The sequence below is a fragment of the Lipotes vexillifer genome, unplaced genomic scaffold (genome assembly GCF_000442215.2).
Source record: "Lipotes vexillifer unplaced genomic scaffold, Lipotes_vexillifer_v1.1 scaffold590, whole genome shotgun sequence".
Taxonomy (NCBI): Eukaryota; Metazoa; Chordata; class Mammalia; order Artiodactyla; family Lipotidae; genus Lipotes; species Lipotes vexillifer.
In genome coordinates, this window is record NW_006778358.1 from 1,683,253 (window position 1) to 1,696,476 (window position 13,224).

The window sequence follows — 13,224 nt, forward strand, 5'->3', positions numbered from 1 at the left end:
TCCCAAGCTTCGGGTGGACGTACCTTAAGGACAATTTTATTATCTGAAGTTGGCGTCCTCCCCACCCACAGTGCAAATTTGCAAGGATCTCCTTCAACGTGTTCTGTGACACCCAACTCTGAGGTCTGGATAAAAAGACAATTACATAATTAGGCAACAGTAAAATTCTGGCAGGATATAGAACAGAGACAAAGGCAAAGGAAACCGTTTTTGGTGACTTGTGCTCATGCTAGGTTGTAATGACACAGTTTTGTTTACACTGATACATACTCCTTAGACCTCACTTTAGTTAAAATGAGCTGTTCTTAGGCTACACATGATTGGCTTCATGTCTTTCGCTTCCTCTGAGCACCTCCACTGGAAATCCTGATGCAGGTCAACAAGCAAATCCAGAAGAAGAAAACCAAAATTTCTGGAAAGTCCTATTTCCTGTTATCTGGAAAATCAAGAGCTGACTATTTTCAACCTTATAAACAATAAAATGCGTCTGTCCTAGTTGCAAAAGAGCTGCTACCATGCACCTTCATTAACGAACTAGTTTCCCAGAAGGAGCTAAATGATATTTTAAAACGCAGTTCGTTTCCACTGTGTTTATCAACAGCATTAATGTTTACTATTTCGCCAATAATGTTAAGGGTTAAGAGACAAACTTTCTCTCTACAGTACATGCATTTGCAGGAGATGCAGAACACGGAAGAGTGTAAAGGAAGGTCAACGTCTTCATCCTCCCCCGCAATCAGGTTCACCCCAATGCATTCTCTCCTTTCCAGCAAAGGAAGTGATTCATAATTGTGGCCTCTGAGGGAACCTTAACTTTTAAAAGATAAATTAAGTGAAGATGTATCAGCTTCTAAAACAGACTAGCTTGGTCCCTAGGGACTGACTAAGGCCAGCTAGTGAAATTATTAGCCAGCAATGTTTCATGTTTTCTTTCCACTTACAATATGATCTGAAATGATGTAAGGTGGGCTGTGATCCAAAAGACAATCTCAAACAGGAAACAAGCCAAAGAAAATGGTATGCCTATCGTTAGCTTGAACTTGCAAACTCCAGATTATCATTGAGATGATTTCTACACTTGGTAGTATTCTATTACTTTAGGAATTTGATTAATACGTGGATATCATAAAAACGCATAATGTATAAGTTGTCCAAAGTCCAAACATCTACCGATATTTTATAAGTGATCTGCCATATCTTGTGAAGAAACCAAATTCTACCACATTTTCTATTCTCTGACTGTGATTTTTTTCCCTCCCCCTGCCCAGCAATTTTGTGTTGAAAGCCCTCTGAGATATCGCCCACGAAGGGAAGGCAAGGATGACACCCGCCCGAGACTTTTCGGAGCGTCGACCTGTGGTTTATAGATACTCGTGTGGGGCTGCCACCCATGGAAAAGAGCACCAGGTGTGTTTCTCTGGCCCGGAAGTACGCCGACAAGTTAAAGAAGAATTCAGATGCATCTTTCTATCTACCAAGTGCTCAAGGGAGGCTGTCACTAGGCAGGTGGGGCTGTGTATCTTTAAAACGATTTCTGCTTATAACATACATTTTCTCTAATGATGGTATTCTGCTGCTGTTTTTCCTAAGTGTATTTTTAATGAAAAAAATCAAACTTCATCATTAAGAGCCCACAGCTAGCCACCCAGTAGGCTGCTTCAATAAATTCCAATGTCGGTGAATGAAATATTAATTATAATGATATGAGAACTTACTTAATCACAGTCTAACATGACTGATTGATTTATAAAGCTAGTTAAGGCACACAGGAGATAAATAATTTAAGTTCACTTACGAAGTGTCTTCTTATGCTGCAGTTGGATTCTACGGAATTTAGAAAAAGCAAGTTTCCTAAGTCTAGGGACACTCAAACTCACAAGCGCCCTCCAGTGGACTCAAGGCTGCCAGAATTTCACTGAGGAAGCTGCTTCAGAGTCACACTTTAGGAGTTAGGAGGTTAAACTGAAGGCCACAAACAGTAATTTTTCTCTGACCACAAGAAGCTGCAACTGTGTCACCTTTAAACTTACAATTCTGAAGGCCTATACTTACAAACAATTTGCTTTTATAAAGGTACTTGCTTCTGCCACTGGAATCTTTCACTTCTTTACTAAACACTAAGGACATTTCAAAAAGGAAGAGGTGCCGTTCTCGACCCTTTCGAATTAAGGTTTTGGGATCCCACACTTGGAAGGATTCCTGCAGGATGAGTTCTCCCTGAGACTCAATGTTTTCATCAAACCCTAGAACACGAAAAAAAGGAGGCACAGTCAATTTGAAAGAAAATGAAAAATGATGCAGTAGTGGCATCATGGTTACTTAAACATTTGCAAAACGCCCATCCGTTCAATCTCCCATTAAAGTTTCCCATCTGGGCCTCTGGCTACCGTTCCTTGGGGGGTTTTCTCTCCTCTGGACACGAAGCTCTTCAAGCCAGTCGGTCGCGCTCTGGTCACTGGCTGCCGTTCACCGCGGCTGTCTCTTCCTGAAGTGGCCGACACCCGGGCAGGGCCTGCTAGTTACGTGCCAGCCTCCAGGGGCCCCCTCCTCTACGAGCAGAAGCCCCTCTGTGGCCGCTCAAGCCAGCACTACATTTCCCAGCCCCCCGTGCGGCCAGGAGCGGCCACACGCACGCTCACCTACGCCCGGGCCACGCAGGGAGACTTGGGCACAACTTCTGGTTTCTGTCCTTCGAGCTGTCCCCTCCCTGCTCTTTCCCCATATCCTGCTAGATGGAAGGCTAACGTGGCCTTGACACACCCTGCAGCTGGCCAACCAGCAAAACATCCAAGGAGTGGAGAGAGACCAGCTAGACAGAGCCTGAGTCCCTGGTGATGCCCCGAGGGCTGCCCACCAGCTCGGGATTTTACATCAGAGGGGGAAAAGATGCTCTGGCTTGGCCTCTGATTTGGGGGGGGGGGGGGTCTCTGTAACTAACAAATAGCAGCACCTCTGCCCAACTGGGAAACTGTTCAATGTGACCAATGGTGACCACACAGGCTGGCTAAAGCGTTTGGGGCAGGATTACTTCTTAAAATAACTCTGTGTAACCTGATAATGAGAGTTGAGCTGTAACACAGAAATAGCTTTCTTAAACAGAAGCATTCATGGAAATTATACTGGCGATGATCATTTTTAGGCATATTTATCTGATTCTCTTTTTGCCACGTTCCACGTGCTGTTTGGCTGCACGGGCAGGGATGTGGAACCTGCTTGGTTCAAGGCTCTGGCAAGTGATGCCAGAGATGGGGAAGATGTGAGCGCTGTTAGGGATTTTACAATCTTGGGGGATGGATCTACCTATCCTTCCACCTGTCCTTCTAACACAGAGACCAGGTAGCTGAAGGCAAGTGACACAAGGTGCTCCCAGGGTTCAGAGTGTGGAGCGGCTGCTCTCCAGTGAGGGGACAAGGACAGGCTTGTGATGAGGTCGAAACATGTCATGTACTCCTTAAGGGAAGCAACGAGACCAATTATTGAATAAAGAAGGCAACTGCACCTGCACTGATGACTCCTAACTAGACACAGAGGCACAAGGACGCGGGTGGTGGTGGACAGGTGGCGTCAGCGGGAGACGGGAGGACGTACCTTCCAGCATGCTCAGGTGCATGGCGTCGTTGGCCCGCTTTGGCACGCTGAGCATCACCTCCAGGCCGTCCTTAATCTCCCCTTTCCCCTCCTCGCAGCACGTGAGCAGCTCCTGTGGGAAACCAACACCGTGAACGAGCCCAAGAGAGCAAAATGCTCCGCTACGGAGGTCTTTGCAGAAATGAAAAGAGTTTGTGAAAATCCACGACTTTCAAGATAAAAACAAACTGTGGTCAATTGGGCAGAGATTCACACAGACAGCAAATGATAAACGTGAACTGCCTCTTAATCCAATGGACGCAAGGGTTTGTCCTGCTCAAATCAGGACGTTTCTTCAGTTCAGAGGAAACCAGATGCAATCAGAGATTAAAACGAAGTTAGTGTACACGTCAACTACCAAGCCTCAAAAATGACAAATAAAATATTTAATCAGTGTAGCAAAGCATAGTCAGCTAGTGGTTACATCCGAAGGTCAAGCCAGAGTCCAATTAGTACTGCTCTGCTTGCACAGGATCCCAGCATGATTCTGAGCCCTCTGGTGCCGTGAACACGATGTCCCCTCTGCCCTGGAGCTGTCCTGTCTCACAGCGGGAACAGCATCGCTGCACAGTTACCTACAGGGAAATGCTTCTTCTCTGTGCTGGGACATTCACAAAGCTCTAATGATCGCAGCACGCCGCCCCGGGCATAATTACATTTCAGATCTGTGTAGGGGAACACCTGTCATTAGAGGAGTGACAGCAGGACAACAGATTCACATTCTGGTGGGCTCCAAGATATTTTCTCACCAGCGCGTATATGATTTTTATCAGGCAGTAACGGTAAAAACAGCTTTCTGTGTCCTGGGGCTCAACTAGACGGATGTGGCCCTACAGTCAGCTTTGGCCACACCCTGGATGGTTTCGGGCAATGCAGCTGCCTGACAGGCCCCTCTTCTCATGGCCAGATGGTGTGCACCTATTATTCTGAGCAGCTTGGCAAAAAGTGCTTTAAAACTGCAATGCGCTGAGACTAACGTCACTGTCAGAAAACCCTCCTCGCTGGGGAGCTCAGCATGGCTCATGACTGCTCTCTTGAAGAACCCCTGGGCAGAATAAAGTCAGGTTTATAAATTAAAGCAGAGGTTCAACAGTGAATGACTACATGTGAGGTCACCGAGGAAGAGATCTTTACTAGAACCACGTGCTAAAAACAAAACCCATCAATCCTGAGGACACTAAGAGGTAAATTGCCTTTGCAGAATTAGAAAGCAAAGGGCAAACGTGAATATAAACAACTTAGCCTCCTGACTTTCATTTCATGTTTATAGCAACCACATATTTCTGCCGTGGTGGTCATAAAATCACTTAATGGGGTTCTGATAGGGAAGTGCAGGAGAGCTTTTCCAATGTGAGAATGCCATAATGGTATCCCTTCACCAAAGAATGTAGCCACTTTTTACTGTTTCTAGATTTTTTTTGTATTAACAAAAAGGGTAAAAATAAGGGTTTCCAGGCATTCATAACTTCATCTTCTGTATTTCTTTTATATCTAGAAAAATTACATGATCATCTCCTATTGCTGTGTTAGGACCGAACTGGGGACTTAGTTGGGTTCATGCAATGTTCTTACTGGCATGAACGGATGTGGGTACGTTCTAACGTTTAATAACATTCACCAGCCAAGGAAACGGTGGGGTAAACACCATGAGATAGAGTTTGTAAATTATTTTTCTTGTAGTCAAGAAAATGTGCGGCAGTTACATATAATGAATTCTGTAACAACTCTTATCACAAATTCTAAGTTTCCTTCACCATTCTATCGTCAGAACTAATCATTACTTGATTTTTTACAAGTGTGATTTTAACTACAATCATTCATAACCAAGAAACAGCAGAGGTCAGTCTGACACAAGTCATACTGGGAACAATGGTACTAAATCATCCAGGATTGACAATTTTTCCTTCCTTTCTCATTTTACGTCAGGGACTAGGGTCAGTCAACAAAGTTCAGGTGCATAATCAAGAAATATACTATTATTTACCAGATGCACTGACAAATCGGTCGGGGCAATAAATGGCAATGAGTTCTAAAATAACATTAATTTGCTAGGCGTTATTTCAAAAACTCAGGGTACTTTACATACATAAAACAACGTCAAAATGATAACGCACAGTGCGTAAAATTTTTCAGGCTGCAGAGGCTTCATACATACTTTTAAAAGGAGCTGATACTTCGTTATTCGCTGAACAGGTTTAATAAGGTAGGAAGAGATGGAATTGGCCAATCCGTGCCGCTGTTGTATCTCCTGAATTAAAAAAAAGCACACACACACACACACACACACACACACACACACACACACACACACACACACACACACACACACAAACCCCATGACACACACACACACACACACACACACACACACACACACACACACACACACACCACTGTGTAAGTCAGATAACAGGAACTGAAAATTTACATTCATTTACCCCCACGATAAATACACACAAACCACTTTTTCTAAAGTAGAAATCACTATTGCTTCTTTTAATAAGCTCAACATAAAAAGAACAAATCTCGGTCATCACTTTGAATACTAAAGACACAGTGTTTCCCCTGTATTACAGGCCTCCACGGGCAGAGGTCAAGCAGGGAAGCCAACCACCCCTGGTGCTGTCATCACTGCGCCTGCCCGGCAGTCAGACTCTCCCACTGCAGCTCCTGAAGCTTCGGCCACGTGCGCACCCTCGTCACAGACCACATCGCAACCCTCCCTACTGGAGGCTTCCTTCGTCCTCGCAATAAGGAAGTCCTCTCTCCTGCTTGCTGTCATTTTCACACCAACCTACTGTATTTGCAGTATCTTAGCTCTTGGCATCCTCCTTAGGGCATGGGTTTTTTTAAAATGACTTTTGATTCCAAAAAGGCACATGTGCCATACGCTCAATAAGGCCTTCAATAATCCTAACTGCATAGAGCCACAGTGTTGGGCTCCACATAATGGCAAAGACCCAGGGTCGTGTGAAATATTGGAAAGAAAAGGCCTCACCGGGCTGGGAGCAGGGCTTCGTATTCACCCAGGCAGTGATGTGTAACTACTGGTCATGAGAATGGCAACTAAAATAGGGGCATCTACAGGCAGGGCTCCACCTCAAAAGACAGGAGCTAAAATGTATCCTAATTTCCCAGACTTTCGGAGAAGAGCAGATGATCACACTCGGCCATGTACAAACATAAAGACGGAAACAAGTCTAATACCCTCGTGGCCTCAGGCACCAAATTATACGTAAAATTCGAAAGTACCTTATCTTTTAATCAAAATTTATTTGGCACACATTTGACTCTGTTCTGGAAACCGCAAAATCACTCTTTATATTATATCATGAGGCTCCATCACCTTTCGTACTAAATAACCTCCCCGCAACATGGTCCCAAAAAAGATGAACTATGTTTACACCAATGAGAATATAATTAACGAACCTCCCAATGGTCTGAGCTGTTAGAGTGCTATTTGTAAAATTTTACTGATAGGCCACTTTTGGAAGTTAATAACATCATGAAATTGAAATGGGAAAAATAAATGATCAAAAAAGATGCAAAGTTATTTTTTTATAGAGGGGAAAAGAAGCTTAATAGTTAATACTCATACTTTTTACATGATATTACATGCAAAAAATTAATGACTATATGTAAATTGTAAGCAATGACATATATACACATGTATTTATTAAAATCTGAATTTTTTACAGATATACAGCTTGCAGTATTTGAGAAGCATCTTTTAAAAACAGAATATAAGAATATCCCATTATAAATGTGATCGATAAAAATGGTATCACGCCATCCATTAGGTGAAAGTTATGAGTCATGCTGCATTTTATGTACACGAAATGCAACTTAGAAAATATCACATCTTCTTTAGTAATCTATTACTTACATCAAAGTAGGATCCTGCATGCTCTAATATCAGCTGAGTAGAATCAGGCTTATTTTTGCAATATGTGACATACATCTGAAACTTGTCTGCCTATATAAACAAAAAGAAAATTAGACTATCTCGTTCAAATGACAATAAATCAAATTATGATAAACTTTTATGTAGAAAAGAAGCTGTGTGTATAAATGAAATTCAAGCCCCCAATTTAAGAAACCCTACTTTATAAAGAAAGCTATTAAAATAAGAAACACATCCTGCTAATAGGACACACGTCCTCCCCTGGCCTGGAGAGTCGGGGCTGGATGCCGGCCCCTCTTCCCATGATGCTATACGCAAACGTGAGTGTCACACTTAGAGAGCAGGGCCTGATCACCAGGTCACTTGCCTCCTTCCTTCCCTCCCTCCCGACCGGACAATCCTCCCAGGCAGGGCTGGGCACTCACGATTACCCGTGAATCCCCAGGGCCATGAAGAGAGGCCTGGCACACTAACTCAACATTCTATCTCAAACCATCACTACTATCAATGAAAAGCTTATAGGTAAAGTCTATTTCTCTTTCTGTAGACACCAGGAGAAAATGGCGACACTTGAGAAATGAACAGTATTCCTTCCAACTTCCCTCAAAGCAATTGTGACAGAACAAGCAGCTGAGGTTTCATTACCCAGGTTACAAAGCAATGTCCAACGTCCTCTGGCAACTGTTCATATTTTTCCAGCTCTTTTAGGAATATGCTGCAGAGACAGAAAACGATACTAAAATGGTTACGGTGTTTTAAAACATTTTACTAGTGAGATATGCTGGGAATTAGACCAAGCATACTGTGAATTCAGACAATGTCTGAACGTCATCATTTCAATTAAATGCAGTGAAAACTGTAACTTCTAGATTTTAATTTAACAAAATGTAGAGCAAGTGCTCTGAACCAGGGTAAGTTATTGTGACTTTCAAAGAGTTAACCAGTTTAGCCTTTGAACACTTTTCAACAGTAGCTTACTTCTGGGAAAGTGGTATGTTTAGTAGCTAAGGACATAAGTTAGGGAGGTAAACACTCAGTCTAGAGAACGCATTTAGATTCTAGCATCTTTGCTGGGGTGGGGGGGCAGGGAAGTGAGGAAGACACTGCCAGCTCTGGCCCAGCATCATCTTTCCGCAGGCTATCTGGGCTGCAGAGACTCCAGCTAGAGGAGCTTCTGCTGCCTTTTTTTCTGACCTTGAAAATAAAACCATGTTCCTCCTATGGCCTGTGGAAAGGGCACTTTATTTTGGTCACATCTGTCCCTACACATCTGTTCAGTCCTCAGTTCCTTCCTCCTTCTTATTAGAAAAGACCAAACACCAGCCAGCAGCCCACAGAGGGCAATTCTTTCTTTTAACCCTAAGAAGTAACTGATGTAGCAGCTGATGACAAAGGCTTGAGAGAAGTTAGGGTCCCTACAAAACCAGCTTTCAGTTTTCCTAATCTCATTTCTATAAAAAGTAAATACAAAGTTGAGTCTCTGCTAAAATAGTCCCTCGAATGTCTGTCCTTGTGAAGCGAGTCTGGCAGGCTTCCTTCAAACTTCAACAAAATCACTGGAATCTATGCTTATTTACTGGAAACTTTCATTTGCCATGAAACTTCAGCACAGACTTCCAGAGTTGCTAATGAGGTCCCCGAAGATAAAGCCACTCACTTATTGTGAAACTCATAGATTTCCTGCATGTTCCCGAAGATAACGAGCTCTTTGTTCACGATGCCGGGCGGGATCTCCTCCACGCCACTCGTCATTTCCCACAGGTAGGTCTGGCCGGGAGGGAAACAGAGAGGGTTAGACGAAAGCCCACACCTCGTCTTCAAGAAACAGGTACTCCTGACCTCTGTGAATACGTACCCAGGGTTAACGTATAATTGAAAATATATCTGAACAATACAACCTTTTGTAAAAAAAATCATGAGGAACTATTTTTTAAAAATCTCAGTTGTTATTAATACTTGAGAATAGTTTCCATACTCTTCAGCTCTAAATGCATTCCCAGCTTCAAATTTTGGGATAAACCTACTCCACAAGGTACAGCAAATATTCGTTAGACTACTGAGCATCAGTTGCCAATCATAATCGGTAGGCACAGTTCTCTGAAGCTGCTGTAAAATTCTACACTGAGAGAATGTCAGCCAGGCCATCATGTGGTAAATGGAATGAGAGGATTAGTGCTGTATCATCTCTGTAATGAGCAAAAACACGCCTAGAACTTCACAGAAGTGCAGAAACATGCACAGAAGGCTGCTCGTGCGTGCTTCGAATCTCAAAAATAACAACAAAACGTGATTATTTTAAGAATTGCCAACAGGTAAGAATAAACAGCAACACTATACTCCATCTAAATAAATAAGCAGACAAACTTACTTACATCCATACACTCCCGGAGGTCTCTTACATAAGCCTTTTCAGTTTGAATTAGCTCAGCCATTATGAACCTTAAAGTAGAGGAAAAGACAGCAACTAGTTTAGTTCACAGTCAGGATACATGCTTACTTTAACTATTTACTTTTAGGGTCTATGAAATAATAAGGTGGTTGAAAAAGCATGAGTCAGTGATATGTTCTGGAGAATTAAGGCAAGAATAGAAGAATTAACAGTATCCAGTCACCAATTCAAAGGAAAAAACATTCTGGAAAAAATTTTGTTAAGGTACCTACTGGTCATGGTTTCTCAACTTGGCAGTATTGACGTTTGGGGCTGGAGGATGCTTTGCCGTGGGACTGCCCTGTGCATTATAAAACGTTTCACAGCATTCCTGGTTCCGCCCACTAGATGCCAGTAGCACTCCCCCCTCCCCACTGGGTGACAACCAACAATGTCTCCACATAGTGCCAAACGTCCGTCCGGGGGGACAAAGCTGGCCCCGACTGAGAACCACTGGTTTAGGGCAATCTTTTGTCTTTATTAATACTTAGTACAGTTTACTAATTAGCAGCTTCCAAACAGCTGCACTTGTGTTATTAATTTCTTCTCCTTAGTATTATTACTCATGACCTATTGATGACAAATGACACTAAAACAACTTGTCAACCACATATGAAATGGGGGCGCATGGACAAAACAACAAGATACTGTTTCTGCATCACGTGCTAAGGGGACAGTGGACACAGTGGCATTTTTGCTGTAAAAACTAAGCACATTCAGAGCAATGAAAAGTATTAACACTGCTTGATTTCAAAGCACACACAGAAGTAAGCATCTTTGTCCAAGTGACATTTTCTTCACTTTGTCAATGAATCCTGGCAGGTTCTTAAAGACAAGCTTACTCTTTCCTGCGGGCAGATTTCCGTTTTTCTTCATTAAGTTCATGAGCGGCATCGCGGAGTTTCACCTCTGACCCGGGGATACTGGCCGGAATGATATCTAGCTGAAGACTTTTACTCTGTGGAATAAGGGAGTCGATGCACTTCAGTTAATTAAATCGACAAACAGTACGAAGAAGAAAACAGTCCTTTATTCAATGTGCACAAAGCAATTTACCGATTTGCTGGAATCTGAAGAAATGCCCAGGGCTTTCTCCAAAGAGCTTCTGTACTTCTCCATCCGCAGAGAGAAATCTCTGTACCTCTTATCCACCGCAGTGACACATTTTTTTATCTCGGCCGCATGGGCATGCCCCTTTTCACAAAAGCCATCAGCCAGCTGTATCAATAGCTTCACTCTCTCTTTGGTTTGCTGCAAAAAAAAACAACAGGAAAGTACTGTGAAGCAAATGAACCCAACTGCCAGAAACCAGAAACACAGTGGCAACTTGCCTACAACTCTGAGCTCTGAACAGGAAAATAACTGCTGGTGACAGAAACTCAGACTGAAACCCTAAGTCCACCCAATTCATCTCCCCGATCCTAGACTGGCTCCGTTTCCTCAGCTCTTCTGCAATGAACGGCATTTTTATGACCTCGAGGAAAAAGTCTGGACTGTCTTTGGACGGTGTCTTCACCTGGTAGATGGTCAGTCACTCTGCAAAATGAACAAGTGGATGCTCACTCAGGACAGCCTCTACATTCCACGACTTTCCTCCTGTGAAGGCCACAGGTAGTGCTTACGGACACCTCCTGCCCTACGCTTGTTTATTCTGTGTCACCAGTTAGACCGAAAGCCCTTTGAGGGCGGCAGCCGTCTGAGATTTTCGTTCTCCTGGAGCCTACGTGGCTAAGCCCCGCCGCCGCCCCCCGCAGATACTCAACCAAATCCCTGATGCCGCAACATCACAGCACGCGCTCGTTTCTTCTTTAATTCTCAGTAGACCCGGAGGAAAAGTCACGACTAGGGAAGCTGCCTTCATAGAGGTATTTTAAACTTAGTCCCTGTTTTAAAACTCTCTCTCAGAAATACATTTATTTCATTTTATATGCACATAGAAAGATCTTTAAGTATGACTTTCCTACTTTTATAGCTACGGATAACCATAAAACACTGGTCCGATAGATAGATAGATACATACATACGGCAGTGATTTCACTCAAATCTGATTCTTCCAACAGATTTTTCGTCACATCCATTTCACTTATTATTTCACTCATTATGACTTATTGCTTATATCATTTGTTGTTACCATTTCATTTATCCTTGGGCTTCCTTCAACATTCCCACTGGCTCTTCACATGAGTACAGTTACTCTTCTCTATGGAACCTGCTTTTCTCACTTAGGCTTTAACTAGAAAATCTTTATGACTAACACTCAGGAAGTTGACTTTAAAAATCCCCCAAAGGAAGGAGGTCAGGGTTCAAAACCTGGATAAACTATCTTACTTTGTACAATAAAAGTTTTGAGCAGAGTTCACTAGGCAGCCTGCAGAGCCAGCTGTGAACATCCTCAGACTCTACACGAACGCCCCCCGGGCTCCTCCACAGGGTCCAGCTTGCCCACCATCCCTCCAGGCTTGCTGGCCTCCGCCTCTGTGTACCAGTGCCCCTTCCGCCCGGAATGCTGTTCCCCTGGACGTCTCCATGGTTCCTTCACGCTTTGCTCGAATAGAGGCCACTTCTCACCGGCCTCCCTAACCCTCACGACTGCCACGCGCCTCCCTCACCCTGTCTGCTCTGCTCTGCCCCACAGCACGCCTCACACTCCCAAGAGGTGTAATTCACTTGCTAAGATCACTGCCTGTCTCTCTCCTGGTTAGAATGTACCCGCCAGCAGCCAGGGACATTTGCTTCCTCTGCTCACTAGTATCTCACACACCTTCTACGTGTCTGGCACATGGTGGCCATCTACCAAATATTTACTGAGATAATAAATTAACATTAGGTCCTTTATGCAAGTGTGTATACACCTGCAACTTTAATGGGAGTGGTAGTTACTTTTAACTGGCATGAATATATACTTTACAAAAAAACTACAGGAAAACAAGAACTCCAGAGACATTAATACCTCTGTGAAAAAAACTGCTATTGCAAATTGTATAAAAGCTGTTTATTGGAGAAAGTCAGCCAAAGAAAACACTCTGAAAGTTTTTAGGGCCTTCATCTTGTGTGGAAATGAACTCAAGTAGAGTGAGCTAAAAGGAAAATATCTGTCAAACAAACCTTCTGACTTGTGATCAACACGATACCTTTCTGGTTAAGACAAGCCTAATTATATATCAAGGAAGTAAGAAATCAAAGCTTCAGACTTGGAAGCATAAATTCCACAAGGGATTTAAGTTAGAAACATTATGAAATTTTAACATCAAAGAGAATTAACATG

At 43.2% G+C, this 13,224-nt stretch overlaps 1 protein-coding gene across 1 annotated transcript in view; it reads right to left on the reverse strand.

The window, feature by feature from the left end:
- Nucleotides 1–13,224, reverse strand: part of TRIO (trio Rho guanine nucleotide exchange factor) — a 245,526-nt gene that overhangs the window by 95,415 nt on the left and 136,887 nt on the right. The window contains exons 22-31 of the mRNA XM_007451615.1: nt 11,016–11,210; nt 10,802–10,917; nt 9,904–9,970; nt 9,189–9,298; nt 8,177–8,246; nt 7,514–7,603; nt 5,783–5,875; nt 3,589–3,700; nt 2,053–2,243; nt 24–125 (exon numbers count right to left, since the gene is read on the reverse strand). Coding sequence (XP_007451677.1) covers nt 24–125; nt 2,053–2,243; nt 3,589–3,700; nt 5,783–5,875; nt 7,514–7,603; nt 8,177–8,246; nt 9,189–9,298; nt 9,904–9,970; nt 10,802–10,917; nt 11,016–11,210 — 1,146 coding nt within the window. The remainder of the gene's footprint in view (nt 1–23; nt 126–2,052; nt 2,244–3,588; nt 3,701–5,782; nt 5,876–7,513; nt 7,604–8,176; nt 8,247–9,188; nt 9,299–9,903; nt 9,971–10,801; nt 10,918–11,015; nt 11,211–13,224) is intronic.